This window comes from Cynoglossus semilaevis, chromosome 8, assembly GCF_000523025.1.
Source record: "Cynoglossus semilaevis isolate Cse_v1.0 chromosome 8, Cse_v1.0, whole genome shotgun sequence".
Lineage (NCBI taxonomy): Eukaryota > Metazoa > Chordata > Actinopteri > Pleuronectiformes > Cynoglossidae > Cynoglossus > Cynoglossus semilaevis.
The window spans coordinates 17,552,483-17,574,412 of record NC_024314.1 but is presented as its reverse complement, the minus strand read 5'-3'; the positions used below and the strand labels follow the sequence as shown (position 1 = coordinate 17,574,412).

The 21,930-nt window shown below is 41.6% G+C and overlaps 1 protein-coding gene across 4 annotated transcripts in view; it reads right to left on the bottom strand.

Moving 5' to 3' along the window:
• The window catches only part of ppp1r12a (protein phosphatase 1, regulatory subunit 12A), a 43,769-nt gene that overhangs the window by 2,366 nt on the left and 19,473 nt on the right, over positions 1 to 21,930 (bottom strand). The window contains exons 4-26 of one of the 4 annotated variants that reach the window (XM_025057334.1): positions 18,460 to 18,619; positions 17,488 to 17,632; positions 17,332 to 17,406; positions 17,089 to 17,180; positions 16,833 to 16,990; positions 15,958 to 16,079; positions 13,657 to 13,881; positions 13,019 to 13,110; positions 12,550 to 12,663; positions 11,546 to 11,698; positions 10,550 to 10,726; positions 10,286 to 10,450; positions 9,201 to 9,291; positions 8,676 to 8,855; positions 8,422 to 8,596; positions 7,264 to 7,385; positions 7,062 to 7,127; positions 6,053 to 6,069; positions 5,854 to 5,971; positions 5,658 to 5,762; positions 5,206 to 5,253; positions 5,007 to 5,040; positions 3,786 to 3,836 (exon numbers count right to left, since the gene is read on the bottom strand). In XM_025057334.1, the coding sequence (XP_024913102.1) occupies positions 3,805 to 3,836; positions 5,007 to 5,040; positions 5,206 to 5,253; positions 5,658 to 5,762; positions 5,854 to 5,971; positions 6,053 to 6,069; positions 7,062 to 7,127; positions 7,264 to 7,385; positions 8,422 to 8,596; positions 8,676 to 8,855; positions 9,201 to 9,291; positions 10,286 to 10,450; positions 10,550 to 10,726; positions 11,546 to 11,698; positions 12,550 to 12,663; positions 13,019 to 13,110; positions 13,657 to 13,881; positions 15,958 to 16,079; positions 16,833 to 16,990; positions 17,089 to 17,180; positions 17,332 to 17,406; positions 17,488 to 17,632; positions 18,460 to 18,619 (2,666 nt within the window). In that variant the 3' untranslated portion in view covers positions 3,786 to 3,804. Of the gene's footprint in view, positions 1 to 3,785; positions 3,837 to 5,006; positions 5,041 to 5,205; positions 5,254 to 5,657; positions 5,763 to 5,853; positions 5,972 to 6,052; positions 6,070 to 7,061; positions 7,128 to 7,263; positions 7,386 to 7,835; positions 8,169 to 8,421; positions 8,597 to 8,675; positions 8,856 to 9,200; positions 9,292 to 10,285; positions 10,451 to 10,549; positions 10,727 to 11,545; positions 11,699 to 12,549; positions 12,664 to 13,018; positions 13,111 to 13,656; positions 13,882 to 15,957; positions 16,080 to 16,832; positions 16,991 to 17,088; positions 17,181 to 17,331; positions 17,407 to 17,487; positions 17,633 to 18,459; positions 18,620 to 21,930 lie in introns of those variants that run through there. The other 3 variants (XM_008315380.3, XM_008315382.3, XM_025057335.1) reach the window with 3 other exon arrangements.

The window sequence follows — 21,930 nt, the reverse complement described above, 5'->3', positions numbered from 1 at the left end:
AGGATCTGAGTCAGGAGAGAAAGTAAAGGCATCACACCACAGGCCAACACACTCCTGGAGAAGAAAACAAAGGCCATGCAGCAGAACAACAGCTGCTCAAACACAGCAGCAGCAGCAGCAGCAGCAACATCACAGTTCATTATTATCATTATAATTATATTCAACATATGTATAGATATTTGAAGTGTCAACAGCTGCTGCTGATGAGACGCCGCGGCTTCTAGCCGAGCGCGGCAGGTGTCAGGGAGCGTCTTCAAATGATATAATGATTGGAACTGATGTGTGGAATTAACGAAGACCGACAGCTTCATGTGTGCTCAGGCTGTGAAAACAACACAGCAGCAGCAGCAGATACTGAGGCTAGTCATGTACTGAAGCTGCACCACCTTAAAGATAAATACCATAAATAATTTTACAGTCACATCCTCTTTTCTTTCACGTACACACTTTAACCCTTTGGAGTAAGAACATATATTGTCGTAGATCAGGGAGGTCAAACTCATTTTCACCAGGGGCCACATCAGCAATAAAGTTCCCTTTGAAGGGCTGGTTGTAAATGGGAGACTGTATAGATCAGGGGTCCCCAACCCCTGGTCCGCGGACCAATACCAGTCTGCAGGTTATTTGGGCCGCAGTGGGACACTGAAAAAATGAACTTCATTCAAAGAAAATCCTGTCATATCCATTTACTTTCATTATTATTAAAAGATATTCTGGGAGTATTTTGAACTGTTTTCGTCACAAAGTTATGACAAGTTAATGACCTACCATCACCTTGGTCTGCACGGAGACAACCCACAGTTGATAGAACGGTATCTAGATGAGTTGAACATTCACTTCATCAGTGAAAACACTAAACATCAAGTTATTTATCTGGTAAACATGTTTCTAAGTGAATTATCAAGGAACATAATTGGGTTTTATTCCATGTTTTACAACAGCTGTGGACAAGCTGTGGCCCGCTGTCCAGACATGGGCTTTCTAATTGGTCAAACTTTAGTAGAAAGTGGTCCATCATGAAGTGAAGACTAATTTGTGTCTGAGCAGAGGTGAAAAACCACTAGAATGTTCCAGCCTCAAGACACTGACTGACCTCAGATCTGTGCAAGAATCCCCTCAACTGAACTGACACCAAACTTAAAGGCAATGACAACAACACTGTTCCCACTGACTTTAAAACCAGGCTTGTTTTTTTTACATTGTATTCATAATAGTTCACACCAACATTCTCCATTCATCTCATACTCTGCCCGGATGTTGAAAGTTAAAACTCAATGTTAGCCCACCTCTGTTTTAGGAGGTGGGCTAACTCCCAGAAAACATGCTTGAAAAATGTCAAAAAGTTTATCTTTTAAAAGTAGAATTTGGATTTAAAAAATACTCTTAAAGTGACTTTTCTTTTTTAATGTCAGAAACAGCCTCAAACGCAACTTCATGCAAAGAAGCCAGACCAAGCCAAACTGAAGAACAACAGCTCCCTCTGAGAGAAATCTGCAGCCAGGACACTTTCCTTTACTGCACCCTGCTGGACTGATGGTGAACAACACCCACTGTCCAAGACCCAATAAAGCCAAACTATACTCTAGCCTTAATACTAAAGTCTGAGATCATTGTTCTGTAAGTTTCTAACACAGTTGTACTGTAAGAGGAAAGTGTACTGCTGTAGAAAAAAAACAAACAAACCAAATAAAAACATTCTCCCCAATATGAACACCAACAGCTGTGGGGAGGCAGAGGGAGCAGAAACCAGGGGAGAGTTCTACAAAACCAATGAAGTGTGGGCGGCTGGGCACCTGCCTGTCTATGGGTGAGGGGCAGAGCACTAATGGAAGCATGAGAAGAATGAGGGCGTGGGGAGGAAAAGGGTGAGGAAGAGGGAGGAGATGGTGGTGGTGGACAGACGGACGTGGCTTAGAGGTCGACGCTGGGCAGCCGGCTGCAGGCGGACTGCGAGAGCTTGGCCACCACCCGGGCCAGGGCCCGGTTCTCAGCCTGCAGCCGCTCCTTAACCTGCCGCAGGGCCTGAACCTGCTTTACCTGGGGGAGGTTCTGCAGGGGAGGGGATGAGGAAGTGGGAGGAGGAGAGAGAAGGAGGGGAGGGGGGACACAACCACAACACAGGGGAGACAGAGAGACAGGACAGGAGTGAAGGAATGACAGGGAGAACAGGAAGTCAAAATAAGACGGGATTAATGAAGGACGGGAACGTTTGAAGGAAGAGGACGAGGAGGAAGAAGAGGAAGAGAGCAGAAATATTGTTAGAATCTAGGGACCGACTACAAGTGGGCGACTCAGGGGCAGTGACAGCTGACTTTGATTTTATTTACTTCGTCTTTAGACTTCATCTGAATTTAGTAAATACATCACTTTGAATTTTAAGTCAACAAAATATCAACTTATTTTTAGATAATTAAAGAGAAATGTGTTATTTTTAAATTTATTAAAACAAAGTTTATTAAACAGCTCATAAAATACTTTATGGACATTTAAAGCATTATTATGTCCCGCCTACTAAACAAATAAACACTGCTGATTGGCCCTCATTTGCTCCTTATGTTGATTGAACCTACTAAAAGTCAACTAATAAAATAATTTCATTGTACTCATTTAGCTCAACAACTAAATAACGTCCTGTTAAGTTTATCGTTTAGTTTGATCCTGGAAAATAAAGTCAAACACTTAGTCTCTGTGGAAAACTTGGTTATAAAGGTTGGACACACTGCTAAAGAGTGAGGCAGAAAAGATCGACTCTAAAAACTAAACCTTAAATGACTTCCAACAGAGGTGCATTTAATTGAGCGTCAGAGCGAGAGGGATTAAAGATGAAAAGATCTGATCTGAGCTCAGGCCTGATCTGAGATCAGATCTTTTAATCTAGTCCATTAGAGTTGAGCCGAGCAGAGTGAGGTCTGGAATTTTAGTTGTAGGACAAAAGTTTGGACGTAAGATTATACAGTGGCATATTTATTTTATAGGAATTAATTTGACAGGATATATATTATTAACGTTATTAATAAGATTGTTTGTAAAAATCTGTAGTGTAGGAGATAGACGAGGATAACTTTGAAGAGAAGACAATTAGTTAAAATGACAACATTTAAAACTTCCTTTATATTATGTCTTAAACCATGAGGACAGACTGGTCCAGGGTTCAACAGTTTCCTACAGTTAGACTGAAAAACCTCCACTGAACAGCAGTTAAAGAACACCACGTCCTACTCATCACATATATATGTGTTCATATTTATGGATACGTTTGGTTTTGTTTGTCACTAAGACATAAGAAGAGTTCAACACGAATAACAAACACAAATCTGAATTTGAACAATTTGGCCTGAAATCTAATCAAAACTTTTGCCAAAAAAAGCTCAAAGAAAACAAACAAGATTAGATTAAACTATTGAAGATATTACAGAATTAACCAAAGGTTAGTTACAAACAGCTGGAATGAAAATTATGAGCAGCCAGAAAATAATAGATGGCAACTGACTAAAAATAATACAAGTTCACCTTCAAGTTACAGCCCTGTGACTAAAGACTACAGTAGCTAATAGTGGTGAAGGGAGTAAAAAAGTCTATTTTAGAGCAAAAATACAATATAAAAAGTGTGAAAAATGCTTCTGTGACAAAATGTGATAAAAAAAAAAAACATTTACTTTGTAAAGTTACAAAGAGACAAAGTCACAGCGACAAAGACGTAACTGAAATGGATTGACAACAGGAGTGGCATCATGCAGGTGTGTGTGTGTGTGTGTGTGTGTGTGTGTGTGTGTGAGGCTGGTTACCTTAAGTTCCTCCTCCATCTCAGAAATCTTCCTTTCCAGAGCTCTTCTTTCCTGCAGGACGGAGGACAGCAGGTTGAGTGTTAACAAGTCGTCCAAACACACAGAAAACACACCTGTCAAAGTGCAGGTTTTACACACTGCAGTAAAGGAAGAGGAGTGTGTGAGGTGATGAAGGTGCTGTGACACACACACACGCGCGCAAACACACACGTGTACATGTTTGGTGAGGCGTCTGCGAGCAACAGCCAGATGACGCTTCCAAAAATGCAGTGAGGAATCAGTGGACGGTATTTTAGAAAATAATGTGTAAAATAATAGATGTGGCCCAACTGTTGACATGTGGACAGATACAGGTCATAGGGATAATTAGTAAAAAATATATATATATATATTCTGAACACATAATGAAAAATCTAAATTCACAAAATATATTTTGTATTATATTATATATATTTATATTTTGTTTTCTATTTATTTTTATCTTTTGCTTTGTTTGTGCCTGAAACGTAGCAAGATTAGCTAAAGAAAAAGAAAATCTGCCAAGAAGAATAATAGTTGGCCAAAAATATCCATACATTCTACATTTATAGTCAGAATGAGCAAGAAGTATAGCTAACAGTTAACCAACACTAGCAGCAAACCTTAAAGCCATCAAAATTAGCCCAAGGCAATCGTTATATAGCTTTTGGCTAACTTTTAGCCAATGCAGGTTTTCATGGTTTGACAGGTTTGTCAAAAGTCTTTAGTCATTTTTGGTAAACACAGGTGTTTTTAAATATGCTACAGATTATGGCATGGATTTGAAATCAGTGGATTAAGGTCATTAATCCAGAGATGATGATGTCACGGCTGCTCAGCTGCAGACGCCAGCATGATTAACTGTACGAGCCAGTAAATAAAATAAATAAATTAAGGACTGCATGAAGACACACGTGCACTCATTTTGGTAACACCCTAACAAACCAAACACACACACACACACACAATAACTAAAGCCATCCTGAGTGCTGACTAGACGCTGCTGCTGAGGTTTAAAAACATAAGAATTAACAGGTGAGAGAGAGGGTGGCGTTGTTCTGGGTGGAGAAGCTTGAGGACGTTCTTCTTGAACCTCAGAAGCTCAAAGACCAGAGTGACAAAACAGGCAGCGGCAGAGAGGAGCGGGGGAGAGAAGGAGAGTAAACACAGACAGTGATGGAGAAACTGAGGGGAAGATCATACCACCACCCAGATGATAGTGGGGCCTGCTTGTTACCTTCAGACAGTAACACAGTCTCAGTGTTACCTTCAGGTCTACATTTCCTTTACTTTTATTTATTTTACTTGAGAAGGACAAAGGTTTAGTATAATGTCTTATTTAGGATATTAATGTTAATAAAGACAGGTTCAACAGGACTGGTGTTAGTGAAGGCGTCTTTACCCTTTTCTCCATCTCAAGCTGTGATCGGTCGGCGTAACGTTCCTGCCGCTGCAAAAAAAAAAAAAAAATTACTTTGTGCTAGAATTCCAGTAAAAATATTTCCTGATGCTAGCCTGTGTCCATTAGCACAAACGTAACCAAAAAATTGCTAAATGTAGCAGTATATCATATAAATGACCTTAGAAATTGTTGAACAAAAATACAGACAAGTTAGCCAAGTTAAAACTACCAACTAAAGGTTAGCTTTAGGAAAAAAAATGGAGTCAAATACACAGAAAATTGCTAGCATTAATTCAGACCAATCACAAGGTAACAAGCGTTGATCAAATTACCCCCAATATCAACAAACCCAAAGAGTAAACAAAAAACAAAACAAAAAGGAGAATTTTAACAGTAAATACCTGTGTGGCCTTGGTAAACAAAACAAAAAGGAGATTTTTAACAGTAAATACCTGTGTGGCCTTCTCTAGTTGTAGCTTCAAGTCTGCCAGCTCCAGGTCTGTGTCACGTAACTGAGCCTTCAACTTCTCATTCTCAGCTAAAATCTGTTCATAGAGCTGAGGACACGGGTGAGTCAACATGTGCTGCATTGGTTTTCTCCCCCAACTCCAATTTAATCCCAACTATGAGACGGAATAAAAACCTCACCTTCTTATAGTCTGTGGTGTCGTCTCGGTCCAGTCGGCTGGAGTAGGGCCTTCGACCCTCACCGTAGCTACGGCTAAAGAGAGTGTCGTTACGATCTAAGGACGAAATGCTCTCATTCCTGCAAAAACAAAGAAGCTTTGTTTAGTCGCTTGGAAGTGACGTGAAGATGGAGCGTCGTAAAGAAGAGAGGACACCGTACCTGGACAATCTGTCACTCTGTAACGGGGGAAAAGAAGAGAGGTTAATAAGGTTTTATGATATAATATCATGAACTGACTGACAATCATTGATCATTTCTGTTTTCCTATTAGAAAATAAGAAATATATGATGAATAATAACATGATCACCCCTTAGGGCCAGTTCTGACAGAAATATATGATGAATAATAACATGATTTGTCTGAACAAACAAAAAAAAAGTCTTTTTAGTCATTTTATTTTCATATTCTGCAGGTGTTTCATTAAATTGACATTTTGGTGAACTGCTCTGCTCTTTGAATTTTTGGTTAGCTTAACTGAACTGACTGGAACATGTTGATCAACTGTGGTTTCTCATGAAACCAACCAGTTCTGCTGGAGGTTCGTGGCGTCTGTTCCGTCCTCCAGGAAGACAAACTTATCACCTCCTTCCTGAGACTTCTCAGCTCCAACTTTATTCACATTAAACTTCAGACGACTGGAAGCTGAAACCTGTCTCTTACTGACTGCTTCCTGATCAAACAGGAAGTTCCAGCCCAGCAATAATATTTAGAGACACTGGTCTACTGACTGTTTTTATGTCTGTAAACCTGCCGTCCTGCTCAATGCAGGTGACATTTACATTCTGGTGCGGGCTAATTTCAATGACGCCCCCTGTGACCCTGGTTCTCCTGCTCTTGAATGTTTTGAAAAGCTAATGATCCACGGCAAAGTCAACTTTTCTTTCCAGCATTTACAGAGTCGACCCAGACATGGAGACAATGAGCGGAAGACGGAAGCCATAAAAAGTGAAAGAGTACAGACGAAGGAGACGGGAGCGATAAGAAAGAGGAAATCATGACCCCTGCAGGAAGAGAGGTTAGGCTTGAATGATCCGAGGAGCCCACACGACGGGAGAGAAGAATAGAAGTATCAGAGGAAATGTGGACAAATCAAAGGTAAGAGCTGGTTGATTTGTCCAGAGGGTTAGTACTTTGATCTCTTTCTCTGCTCCGTCATTCATTCTGTACCTGTGTCTCCCCCTTGGTGCTGCTCTCCTCAGAGTCTGACTGTTGATCAGGGTCATTTTCATCACCCTGGATGAGGAAAAAGCAGAACAGACAGAAGTGTCGCAGGTGATTTACAATAAAAAACGATGAATAAGGAGCAGACGTGGTGATGGGATTTTTAACTCCTTGTCCTCTAAAGTGTCCTTGTGAGAGTGTCACTTACGTCCTGGGTCCAGAAGGAAACTCCAGTGGAGCGTCTCTTCTCACGGGGCCGCCTGCGATCCCGTATGGAGCGGGGCTGAGACTTGTCCTCTCCCTCCTTCTCCTCTTCCTTTTTCTCAGTTTCTGAACATCCAAGTAATAGAGAAAACAGAGAAACACAGAACAGAACAATGACTCCAAATGACACCAAGTATCTGCTATTTATCTACATATCATATACGGATGAAGCTGTGGAAGACAGGGCTGTCGAAGGACATGAACTGCATGGGAATCTAATATAGAACAACAATAATGAAAGCATCCAAATAAGAATTTTTTTTAATTGTCTTGCTAATTGAATTCCTAATATTTAACATGAAACTACATAAAAATATACATATATTCACAAACATATATATATATATATAATATATACACAGATATGTATACATACATATACCTATAAAAACACACTACTATACATACATATATAAAATAGTATATATACTAAATACATAACATATTTTTATTAAATGGCATTATATAAGATTATATCACACTGTATTATAGTATAATTTGTATTAGCTAATATTATACTTTTACATTTTATTACTATTGTATATTTTATTTTATATTATCTAACTGATATTTATAACAAGTCTTGCCATGTTTTAATTGCATCAAGCCAAGTCTGGAAAGATCCAGATGGATTAGGCTAAGGCCGTGACTATAACTGGAGTTCGTAGAAAGAGAGGAGATTTTGGTCGTCTAAGAACAAAGCCGTCAGTGTTTCCTTTAGCCGAACAGACCCGAGCTTTTGTCTATTTTCCCAGGGTTGTTACACAGATTTCTGTTCAGACAACACAATCCCTCCATGTCTCCGTGATCTTAATCAGCCTGTGGCAGTTTGCCAGCGTGAGTGTTGATCTGTGGTGACAGGAAACAGCAGCAGGTGCAATTAAAGCTACTGTGGGAAGGAGGTAACATTTTACCCTCAGGTTTTAAAGGAGATTTACAAAATTCAAAAGTTGTTGGTTGTGAGTAAAATTACTGACAAGTGGAACAAAAACAAATCTCCTGTAAGTGCCGATAAAATGACAGTGTATGTTGTTTGTCCGCTGTTAGCAAGCAAGCAAGTCAACCTCATTTACTTTCTTTTTCAGTTTGACCTTTTACTGACCTTTTTCTGCATCTCTAGACGAACGGCTGTAGGAGGAGGTGATCCCTGTCAGGCTGTTGGGCCTGTTGAGGGAGCTAGAACTGCTGGACAAGGTGGTACTAGAGTAGGACGGGGTGGACGCAGTGCTGAGTGTGGAAATCGAAGGGACGGAGGCGGAAGACGATGTTCGGTAGCGCTAAGGAAATTGAGAGGATGGGTAAGATGGACGTTGGAGATATAGACGACTGTGATCCTGCGGACGTGTCATGACTTACCTCTTCAAAGCTGCGGTACCTTGATCGGTAATCGTCCTCCTTGGTCTCCGTCTCCCTCTTCTCCTCCTGCTTTTCCTTGTCCTGCTTTTCCTTCTCCTCCTTCTCCTCTTCGCGGGTCTTCATGGGACGGCTGCGGCCTATCGTTTTCTCGGCCTCCTGCAGGTCGGTCAGCGTCACGCCCTGGAGGATGCAGGAGAGGAATAATAAACATCTGGACGAGGAAACGGTTGCTATGGTGACATTTATTACAACAGCGTTAATATTCACAACGACTCGGCGTGTTCAGAGGTCGGTCGTCACAGCCAAGGCTCAGTTAGCTTGTAAAGTCATCACTTATTTGTACTAGCGTAGATGTTAAGTGCAACCAGTGTACACAAACCAAACGGTCTCATCCAATTAAACACTACAGGTCCATAAATGCATCCTTTACACAGGGCTGCTGACAGGACGCTGTGTTAGGACATAGAACATGTGACCTTTGAAGGTTGTAAATGGAAGAAAAAAAATGAAAGCAGAGGGACTGACCTGGGTGGACCTTCTGGACTGTCGAGCCTGCCTGGAGCGAGCTTTCCTCTGAGACTCCGACTCCTCGTCGCGCACTGGTGTCAAGTATGACCTGTGACAGACAGAAAGGAGAGAGACACGAGGTTAATGAAATGACAACAGCAGCAGAACATTAATCACCAGAATTAGAAGGAGTCAAGTCATGGCAATTTTAACAAGTTTATCGAGGCCTGTCCTTACTCTACAGACACATGAGCTACAGATGTTAAATAAATGAAACTCTGCTCAAAATATTGTCAAAAAATTGTCACCATTGGAACCACGGAAAGTACCAGGAACTACTTTTCAACCTCTGCAGGAAGTAAAAAGGCACTCCTCCTAAAGCCATCTGGTACTGATGGACTCTGCCTCAAAAACCAAGGCTCCAGAGAGAAACCAGTAACAAATCTGGTAACATTTCTCACCATGACACAGACCTACAGTCATTTACATGATACTAAGATATGGAATTTTCAAAGGTAGAAAGCTACGATGAGAAGAACTGTTGCTCTTTGATTTTTATTTACTTCATGTTCTTGAACTTTCCCTCAGTGATGCTCGGTTGTGTCGGCCACTTGTGAACCTATTCACCGCAGAGTGGAAGAAAAATGTTTAGCTTCTGTCCACCTTCCTTATAAGGACATGTCTGTGGAACAGTTGAGGCTGTTCCAACAGTGCAGCCTCACTCCCCCCAAGACAGGTGGCTCATTTCAGCAAGGCAGCAGGAAGACACACACTCGACCCCACTCATACATGCACGCACACACAGGCGCAAGTGACACATAAACAGACTACACACTATTGGTGTGTGTGTGTGTCTGCAAAGTCGCATATTGCACAAACACTTTTCTCAAACACAGGAAACATCTGATTTATGTTAAGGGGACAACGTTTTGTGGGCGGTGGGATAGGGTATATGGTTCAAAATATTTTTTCAGATGTCAATCATGTTGGATTAAAAACATAAACTGAATTAAAAGTATAAAGACTGTGGTGGTAAACCTGTTAAATCATGTCTTTAATTAGAGGAAGAAACAGCATAAAACTTGGAAAATATAATGTGTTACCTGCGTCGTTCAGGGCCGGTGCCAGTGGTGGTGGTAGCAGCGGTGAACACAGGCGTGCTGCTAATGGTGGACGTGGTGGTCGTAGTAGAGCCAGTGTTTATAGTGGGGATGACGGCAGCAGACTCCTTCTCCTTGTCTCGGTCTGCACCCTCCTCTGACCAGTACCTGTACACACACACACATACACATACGGAGGAGATCAGATTTACATATAGAACGATAGCAGCTGATAATGGAGATGGTGATGAACATCTTCGTCTCTACCTGCTGGTGAGACTGGTGGAGCCAGTCCGTGATAAGGAGGAGCCTAGGCTGGAGAGCAGGCCACGGTGGCCTGTGGGCGAGGTAACAGATGAGGAGGTGGTGGTGGTCGTCGAGGAGGAGGTGGCGGTCGATGTAGTTGAGGAGCTCAGGTCTTCGTGTCGTCTGCCGAAAGAGCCGCTGTAGGATTTTTGGAATAAAAGACAGAATTATAATTCAGATAAAAAAACACCAGTGAGAAAAGTGGAATGAATGGGAAACGTGTTTCCAGCCTGAGACGCAGCTTTATTATTTTGGTTGTTTTGTCTCCATACATACATTATTAAACTTTATTTTAAAAAACTAAACAAACTGTCATTATTGTCATTTCTGAGAACTCTTCATTGTTACTGGGAACATTTTAGCCTTTTGGCTAACATTATATGAACAATATTTACCTTTACCGCCTAATACTTGATGGACTAAGGGCTAGCTTTTTAAAAATTTCTACATGGCACTTTCTCCAGAACGACTTTCATGTTCAGTTAGCTTGCGTGGCCTACTACTGACATATTTTGCTATAAATTAGGCTACATTTACACTTTTAATTTTTGCTCCCTTAGGGCCAGTTCTGACATGTCTCCAACTTTGAGCAAATTTGCACAATTTAGCATCATTGCTAATAAAGACTTATCCTGTTTTTCTTGTTTCTTATTTTTCTTGTTACTATTTTTATCCCATTCGTCTTGATGATTTCTTTTTGTACTTTTCTGTGTTTTGCCCTTTCCACTTGTCTCATAGAAAGTGAATTATAAATAAATATTGATTTTAAAGTCGTCTTTATTTAGATCCCCGTTTGGAAAGTAAGTCCTGTGATCTATCTCCCAAAAATCTTTTAAGAGTTCAATAACAATGCAGAAAAACAAATGGAGGATACACACGCACATACATACACAAAGAGACATCAGAGACACACACAGATAAAGGAGACAGGGGAGTGTGTGGCTGAGGCTGGTGTACCTGCGGTAAATGCTGTAAGACAGGTAGTGGGAGGCGGGCGGCTGCCAGGGTTTAGTATGACAGGTGTTAGGGTCCAAGCTGGAGGTGGACGAAGACTTGGCCGGCACGTCCCGCGTGCTGCCGCTCCGCCCTAGCGCTAGCGTGTGGGACGTGCTGATGTGTTTGCAGGCGGGTGGGCAAGAGAGGCGAGTTAGCGGTGGAGGTGCACGCACATAAACACACGCACACACAAACATGTTCAAGACTAGCGCATTGACACTACTGGTGTGAAGTTCAGCTGATACAGCAATAGGTAAAAGCTAATGAGTAAATGAGTTTGTCAAACTTTTTTTCTTTTTACATTTTTAAAAGATAATATATCCCTGTCTACCAGAGACTGCGTACATACAAGTTCTCATTAAATACACATACAAACGTTAGCTAAAATACAGCCATAGACCAGACAGGATTTCAATTCACAGTATGAATTAAAGCTACTGTCTGTGATTCCGGTCTATAACTGCTGTCAGTTTTACCCAATTTTATTTCCCCGAAAGCACACTTCCAATTCTGATTCTAAGACTAATTATTACCTTAGACTCATGACAGCTGTTGACAAAGTCACCTGTACCTTATATTTAAAAAAAAATCTCTCTTAACATCTAAAAAATGTCCAGTTTTTCAGACTATATGACATGAGAGGAAGCGAAGTGAGTCCAGGTCTAGGTTTTTATGCCACAAACTAACTGACAGCTGAGTGTTCAGCCTTGTTAAAATGCCTGACTAATGATTTAGACTCAGTGGCACCAAAACCTGACAGGACAGGTACAGTCATGCAGTGAGGGACCAGGGGGAAAAAGCGCTGGGACTGATTTGCATGGTTTTCTCGGCAGCTGCTGCCGTGCAACAAAGCGTGAACTGACATAAATCTCTGATGACATAATGCAAGCTCAATGGTGTGTACTCCAACATCAGTGGTTCGTTTCCCAAGCTGTGCAAATGTGGAGACAGGAGATGAGACTGACCTGCGCTGGTAGCTGGAGGTCCGGTTGGAGGAGGTGCTTCCGTCGCTGTTCTTCAGGTCGTCGTCCCAGCGTCGTCGGGTGTAGGATCCGCTACGAATCAGAGCAGTAGAGTCCCTAAAAAACACACACACACACAAGCTGGAATAGCACCCTAGGTTTCAACACACAATGACAATGAATTTTAACCAGGAACCAAGTGACCCTTGTGAGTGAAAAGGAACAGAGAGGAGACAAGAAGAGAGGTGGTAGAGAGTGCAGAAGTCAAAGTAAAGGCATGAGGACTGATATCTTCTTTGGAGCAGTGTTTACAGGATGCTAAAAGTTTAGGGCAGTGGTGGCAATACTTAAGAATCAACAGGCTAACAAAAAAGTGTGCTAGTCAAGGAGATGAGGCAAGTAGACAGAAATACTGACAGGAGAGAAAGGATAATGGTAATTAGAGAACTAAATAGAAAACTCTGGGTTCTACCTGTTTTCCTTCTCATCAATGTCTGAAGTGCTGGCCAGTCTCCTGGGGATGGTCGGAGCTACGTAGGCCAATCGTGTTCCTTTGTCCTTTTCCTGTAGTCACAGTTTAAGAAGACCAGAGTTATGTTTGTTTTTTTACTTCTCAGTAACAGAACAACTGATCTGTTAATATGAGGTGACAATGAAGACCATGTGGAGTCATCAAAAGGACACAGTTGACAGTTAGAAAGAACGTCTAAAACTGACAAAATAACAGCATCACAACATAGTCTCATTCTCTGAATGAGGTTAACAATAACAGAAGAAAGAACTCTTCCAATTAGTGCAGATATTGCAAGAAAACATTTTCTTCCTCCAACAGAGTAAAAACTGGTAAAAATGAATACCTTTTCCACTGACAATCTAACAAATGACTTTGAATTTTCCATTGAATTTTGACTTTTTTAAAAACATTTTTGGCTAAAGTAGTAAACACATTCAACCATTCTTTATGTCCAGTGTTGTTTTTGCTGTTACTGTTTCTGTGTAAGTTGGACTGAGTGAACCCGACACCACCCTGCAGACCGACATCACTTCCCCGTCCCTTTTAAAATTGTTGGCTACAAATTAGTAAAGACAACAGTGGCTGCCAACCCCCACCTTTTCTTTGTCCTTGTTGTCCAGAGACGAGGAGAGACGAGGGCTGGAGGCTGAACGCATCACCCCGGTCGTGTCCTTCTCCCTCTGAGCCTCCTTGGTGGCTGTGATCTCCGCTAACGCACCGTAGCTGCCCGTCTTTCTCAACCCCAGACGCCAAGAGGCCGGGGACTCGTCCTTCCTCTCGTCTTCTACCTTAGTGGAGACCTTTGCAGCAGTTTGAGCCACCTGAGGGAGAGAACGGAGCCCTGATTTGAGAATCAGACACTTACATTGACAGTTATGAAGATGTTTACTGGGTCTTAGTTATATTATGAAGTTACTCCAGTTTATTTAGCTCAAAACAGTAGTAGAGGAGCAGCTCAAACATCACGTTCAGGGTTTTGATGGTAAGAACAGGAAGGTATTTTAAAAAGGAAGGACATGCCAGTTAAAAAAAGGGCAATCACATCAAAATGAGTTTATCCTAATGCTATGTCTCCACAACTTCAGCTGTAACAGGTCTCAACAACGTTTGGTAAAGGCTGGTTCAAAAGGTTGGGTCTTCAGGGTCCACTTCATACCACATTTATCCACAAAAAACACACAAACACGGGGTGAGAGCACATATAGAGCGGTGCGTCACGGTGCAAACACAATGTCAGGTTGATGAGTGAAAGCCAGTGGAACTGGATCAAACCGGGACGTAGGTAAGGGAGGTGTTAAGGTGCACGGTTGTGTGTATGTGTGTGTAGGATGTGAACAACAACTCTGGTGCACACCGATGCCTCACCATGGGTTTTTTGGGCCCTAGAGAAATGCCAGTTTTGCGCAAGCCTTGACGCCACAAGGCAGGACAGCCTGGCTCCGCCACAGGCATGAGGGGAGTAATATATTCAAACTAAAGCCAAACATACCAGAAAGGATGCCGAGATACAGAGAACAAGGGAGTGAGGGCAGGTGAAAGAGAAAAAAAAAAAGCCAGAACATGAGATAAGCAGCAGCAGCAGCAGCAAAAGAAACACACTTTACAGCAGAAGCAGGTTTCTAACAGGCCTAGTCACACAACACAATGCTTACTGCCAAACCACGGTGGAGGCTGCTAAAAGCTGGAGTAAGTATCAGACCCAACAAGCGTCTGGTAGTGTCAAAACTGGTTAAGGTTTTGTTAGACAGAAGACATTGTGATGTGTGAGCGCTAGGCTTTAGGAGCCTCCATAAATACAAAAAGATGACTGGAGGAAAAGGAGCAGAATAAAAGACAAAGGCATTCAGGAAACCTGAAAGCAAAGGTTTCAGGGAGTGTTTTTAAAAAAATACCTTTCTGAGCAGAACGATGACGCAAAAGTGTTTTTATATGTGACGTGTGTGAACATTGTCTTACCAAAGCAGGCGTCATGTTTTCATTGAAATTTGTCAGATTTCTACATACATATACACATATTTACATACTAGGGCTTTCACAGTTAACATTTAATTTCACAATGATATTTTGACGTTGATCATGTTTTTAGCTCGTGTTTTTCTCTATCAAAACATTCAACAGAAAACGTTTGTCACTGCTGTTAAAAAATGTTGAGTTGCATTCCCTAATCTTTCCAGCAGATGGCAGCAGATGTATAAAAAAGACACCTTACCTCCTTCACCATCATATAATGAAAACATGGCATAATACACCAAACCTTTAATTCGATACTGAGTCACTAGACTGCAGAAAATGCTTACGTCTGTATCTCAAAACTAAAATCCCTGAGGTATAATTTTTTTTAAATTCTAGTTCTCTGTCACAGGAGAAAATAAAATAACTCATAAAATTAGCTAACTTAAAAAAATATATTTAGGTATATAATAAGCTGTCAACCGATGAAGCAATCATTAACCCGTGATCTCACTGTTGCGGTCATCTCCACAGCGACATCTTGTGGCTATTGGTGTCATTACAGACATTATTACTTTTACTCCTCACATCAAATATGTGGGCTACCATGTCTAACAAATGTCAGTGATGATGAATTTCCCCCTTGAGCTAGATGTGACATTTATTATCTCTGTGCTGTAGGTGCGACAGAAAAACCTGTAACATTAATAACAGCAGTAACGCAGCGTGAGGTGTGACGGCCTGGAGACTGAGCAGCAAAGCTATTAATGTTGTGTGGTAAAAAAACCCTGAATCTTTCATCAACCGTGAAATAAGATTTGTGTTTACACAGGAGGTGCAGTTCATACTCAACGGTGCTTCATAACTTCCAAGTAAAATGTGTTTTGTTGTTTGTTTTGACATGTCAGTACTCCAACAGCTCTGTGGGGAGATGGAGAAGAGCGTACCTTCTTCACAGGAGATGTTGGAGTGGTCGCCTGGTTTGTGGGACTCGATGGAGACGTCACGGTGATGCTCGTGGAGATGGGCGTCGTGCTGTTGCTCACTGCAGTGGGAGGTTTGCTCTTGTCTGCAGGAGTTGAAGAGAAAATAGAAAATAAACTTACTGGGTCTGTGCTGCCACTGACTAAGCATTTACAGAATGTCCATCAATGACATAAATGGTAAGGGACCAGTGGTTTCCAAAATAGGGGGCGGAACCTATTGCAGGGTCAGAACTTACTGTGATCAGAGACTTATTTTCTGCTTCTGTTCTGTAACAGTATATATGGATGAATATATGTGTTGACTTGGAGGGTCCAACATTAGTCCTAATGGGGCAATAAGATGTCACTGCAAAAACCAAGGTCTAGAAGCACTGCTATTGATTGATATTTATAGGAATTAAATGATGCACAATTAGGCAAAGGAATGGTCATCTTAGGTCAAAATGACCTCTGATCATCTAGTCTTATTCATGTCAAAAGAACCTGAACTGAACAATTTTATCACCCCCTTTTCAGTTCCCTAATTTTTTGGCACAATGTTGACTCTGACTGACACCCTGTGGCCTGTAGGTGGCGGTACTAAAAGGCAACTGGACGGTTTTGGCTTCTAGAAGACGTTTCATCCAAGAGGTTTCTTCAGGTCGTGCCTTTTAGATAAAAGGTGAAACATCTCGAAGAACCAGGGCAGTCCAGTTGCCTTTTAACCACGTTAACTGCTTTGGAGCTTAAAGACACCATCCTCACAGTAAAACACACAGGTGGGGAGAGGAACCTTTACCCAGCAACCCCTGATCTTCATCTGTGGTGAACGGAAACAGTTGGTCTGAACACAGCACCTGCTTCATTCTCTGATTCTGAATCTTCTTCCTCCTCTTCCTCACTGGAGCAGCTGGATTCGTCCTTCTTCCCTTCTTCTTCTTCATCCACCTTCTCTGGTTCTAAGGTCTCGATGCGTGGGGCCGTCTTCTCCGGCTCCAGGAGCATCGTTTCTTTGCTGGGAAACACAAAATTACCACTACATCGTCACAAAACATCACAAAACTCAAAGACTTGTTCAGACAGTCATGATGTCTTTTTTCTTTTTTTCTTTACCTCTTCAGTGGTTTCAGTGACTGGTTGTTGTCTCCAGTGGTTGTTGTTTCAATTAAAGGAGAAATCTTTTCATCTTTCTTCTCGCTCAACAGCTGCAATTGAAAAAATAATTTAGTATTTTCAGAATTTTGACCTGTCAATGAATTTAGATACTGATTGGTGATAATAGCCTGGCTGTCTAAGGGAGTTCCAAAAGTGGGTTTTATTTGTATTTGGTCTTAGATATGAATGTGTGAATCTCACCAGATTCTGTTTCTTTTGTAGTTCTTCTAAGTATCCCAGGACGTCTTCATCTGCTACGTCAAACGCCGTCTGGCCCTGGGTGGAAAAACAGAAAAAAAGTCTAATTTAATTTGTGCTGCTTTTTTATAACAGGACTCAAAAGAGAAGGGCATTCACCATTTTATTCATGAGGTCCATGTCACATAGATGCTCCACCAGTATCCTACAGGCCTCCTCTTTGCCCCAGTGTGCTGCTGCGTGTAGAGGCGACCAGCCGTCGTAGTCTTTAATATTTACATCATACCCTGATTGGAGTAAAAGCCTGCAACAGACAAGTACACATGGTTAAAATGGAGACATTCTCTAAGGTTTTAGATGTTTTTTGTTGGTATAATTGTGTTTGGTCAACAGCAAGACATCCCCGGGCACGGAAAGAAAGAAAATCATCACATTATGACCAATAAATCCGCAGTGACGGAGGGAATCTTGAGATCCCTGCCCCCGTTTTTAGTCTTGACTGAGAATCTGTGACATCTCAGATCTATCTATGGCAGCATAGCATGTTGGCAGCTGTCCCGCAGCAGATGGGCAGACGGCTGCAGCTCCGTCCTCCAACAGTTCGAACAGAACATACAGAGAGAGAAACAATGTTGGAACAAAGTGCTGACGAGACGCAGAGACAGAAACATATCCTTGACGTCGGAGAAGAAATTCCTCGAGCCTGGCCTCACCACTGTCCTGACTATAAACAGTATTCATATACTGTAAGTGACGGGCTGGCTTTTATGTAACAGGCCATAAACGCAGCGGCCGTTGGCTTTGAAAGTGGAGCAGCAACGGCTGCATACATACAGTATTTTCTGTTGATAGATTCAAAGAGTTTCCAGGGATTAAATAATAAAAATTGTTAACACCTGATAGTTTAGGCCAATATAACTAACCCTTTGAACCTTACATTACCCGGGCAACAAAACAATTTTTTTATTGTATATACATCTCTCAAAAAGTCACGTAAATCACATGTATGTTATTTTTATCTGTCTGTTTTGATCAGATAGCAGGAGAAATGGCAGATCTTTGAGGCATGAATACTTAATTAAATTATTTGACATGTGACTTTTGTAGATTAAAACAACATCCACTGCTTACTTTAACACTTCAACGTAACCCTTAGCGGCGGCGACGTGAAGCGCTGTCCCTCCAGATTTGGCGTGCCGGACATCTTGGATTTGGCCACTGTTGAGCCACTGCCGGGCGTCCCGCAGCATCACACGCTCCTCCTCTTTCCGGGCGGCCTCAATGTCCACCCCTGAGAGGACAGGGGAGATGGAGACAAAGGCAAGAGTGACATCCAAGTTTCCAGCTGTAACACTGAACTGAAGAGACAGAGCTGAATAGAATATTTGTCATGAGTTTGTCTTACGCCTGCACTGAGGTATGTGAATGTTTGGAATACGCTGCATTAGTTTGTGACTGTGGATTACAGTGGACAGCGGTGAAAATATTCCAGCACATAGCAATGACACGGAGCCTGGTGTCTGTGAATCCTGCTGTGACAACGTAGCAACGATGACGACTCAGTTACATAACCTGCAAACCACTCACCCTGCGCCTTCATTAAACCAGGAATTAGAGCCATTTACTGAGAAACAGGCACAGCCACGTACTGCTAATATCTCTCAACACTAGAGGGTGCTGTTTACTCCTTCTCATTCTGCTATGGTATAGCAGTTTTGCAGCCAATGTTCTGTCAATTCGACAAAGAATTAAGGTCTGCAAACACAGAGAGGCCACAGCCAGTTAAGTGGGTCAATATGTCTGAGCTATAGACTGGATGCCTGGCAGAAGAAAAAACAGCCCCACGCCGTCTCATCAACACCTGGTTGGAATATGAGATGGTCTGAGACGCGCGGCTGCACGGGTCGACTCGTCAGCTGAGCGTTAACTGCGTTGAGCTGAGTAAACATGTGATCTGAGAGGGGCTCTGGGGCATGAGCCAAAACTTCAGCTGATTTTGAGAGGTGTTTTTTTGTTCCACTCTTAAGTGTACCCTTCTCACTTCAGACAAAGCTTACAAAGTCTTTCAGACTGCATTGGAACAGACTGTGTGTGTGTGTAAACTGCCAGCAGAGAAGTGTAAAAGTCTTAAACGTTTATGTTAGAGCAGAAATCCAGTGTCCAACATAAAAAATTGCTTCTTGTTCAGCAGAGAAACAGGACTTTTCTGGCTAGTCTAAGACTGGACATGTTGTTCATTAAGAGGATAAGTGAGCTCAAGTCCAAAAAAGTGAAACCAAATGGGAGAAAAATGAGTCAGTGTCTGAGTTTTTTGTTTGACTGGATTTTGGTTGAGTTTTACAGAACAATAACTTCAAAAGTTTATCACTGAGACAAACTGCTCGAGGAAACAGTATCTCAGTCCATCACCCAAAACAAGAAAGAATTCACCCAGAGTAAACCCCATCATTACTCTCAACCCATCAGTCACTCAGACTACACATCCGGAGTTTCCACAATGTACGTTAAACAGTAGGGGTCGCTACTTTTCTATTGTGGAAGGCTTAGCTGGGAAAGTTGATGTATTTATACTAAGAAACATCGCAGCATGTCTCCAACCACTTGACTCTGCTTAGTTAATCAATAAACAACATCTAAGACTGTGACAGCCCATGTGTTTAACAACTTATTTGGTGTAATTGTTTAACTTAATGACTAACTCTGGTGAAGTCTACATCATTTTGGGTGATGCCCATGTTCTTAAAAACTGCAGAAATCTATTTTTATGTTCTTCAGGCGTAAATGACTCACTCAAATTATCCAACAACGTTTTTACTATTTTTTTTTTTTTAAAGCTGATAATGTGCAGTCAAATCTTCCTGTATTTTCTGAACAAGTGACATACAGGGTCTAGCGTTCATAGTAGAAATTACTGCGTTTTAAATTAGTTTATTATCAAGTACAGCCACTATAGAGGCTCATGGGTAAAAAGACCTTAGCGTTCGTCGTGTCAGGAACAAGTGGAAAGCCATAATTCCGAGTTTGTTTATCCTCACATAAATCATTCCCAGATTATTAAGGAGCCTGGGAGAAGAATTAAGATACATGTTACATATGTCAGAAAACCACTCTGCAGCACACGAAGAGTTAAAGCAGAAAAAACAGTGGCTGGCCCATGATCTTTTGGGAAGTAGCCTTCAATATGGCTATAAAAAGCAAGGAGCCTAATGGCCCTTAAGTAGGACTACAGAACCAGGGCTGAGAGAGGAAGAGTTGGCAGCCGTTCAAAAGTAGGATTTTACAAGAGAACAGCACATCTTCTGCCTGCTGACCATTTAGATAAAGAAGAAAATCCCATGCACCAAATATGGATGTGGCTTCTGCTTCACCTAGCGGGAATATACCTACGCTACGTCTGGGAAAGGTACAAGCTGATTCCCGTGCGTCATCCACCAGAGGCTTTGTCAGAAAATAACGCTCACTAAAAGAAACATCTCTGGAAGTGTTTACTGCTGAGGTGAAACCTCGGCCACTGGCTAACTCGTTTACTCTCATGACTGACTGGTACCTCTCTGAAAGGAGGAAAATCAAATTACAAACTTACAGAAATGTTACACAACTACTGGTCGCATAAAGATAGCCTCTAACTTCTAAATAAAATGAAAATATTTGCAGATCTTAAAAGTCAAGGTAATTCAAGAAAAGGTAATTTTTATATAAATCATAACCTAATATTATTCCCTAATTTTTGTGAATTACAATTAGAGACAGTTGGGGGCGAGAGAGTGATTTGGCAAATCAGAGGCCACAGGTGATGCTGGCTCAGATGGTCGATGTAGACGAGGAGACAACCTTCTCTGTGATCATATAATGTGAGCTGAGGAACATGCCAACTGCACACTTACTGTGATTATACCTGCCTATCATGTGCTTTTAAACACATTGGCCTCCTTATTTCCGTGGGAACAATTTGCAAACTCTCAAATTCACATATTTTAAGCACAGCTTTGACGAATTAGCGCTGTGAACCTCTGGGTATTTCTTGCCCGTTTCCTTTTTTAGCAACACATGGTAAAATATTAGTGGCCTTTGGCTCCATTTTAGTTTTGTGGTTACTAATTAGCTTAAGGCTTTTCATTGTGTTCTCGTTAATATTCAGGATCATCAATAAACACAATTATTTAATCCTTTTATTACAGGATTTTTCTTAATTTTAGCTATTTCTCATTTCTTTTTGCTATCTTTCAATTTTTCTTGCGTTGACGACGATGTGATGTCACCCTTTTATGCTTTTCTTTGTGTGTTTTGTCTGATTTTTACCACATTTTTTGTTTATGCCCTTGGACTAACTTTAAGGGGTACCTTTTGCTAGGTTGACTTACTTTTACCCATTATTGATCTACTATTTGTTCCCTCCTATTTTCATGCAAATCTTTAGCCAGCTGAGGTTTGACCCCACTGTTAAACACCAATGGTAACAACATCTGCACATGCGACATTTCTCACAGCACGTAAACAAACTAATGCTGGCTCTCCAGGAGGTAAAATGTGTCAGGGAGCAGGTCGGGCCAACCTTACATTAAAGAACATGAGCTGAGGAGCAACCCCCTCTGGCCTCAGGCC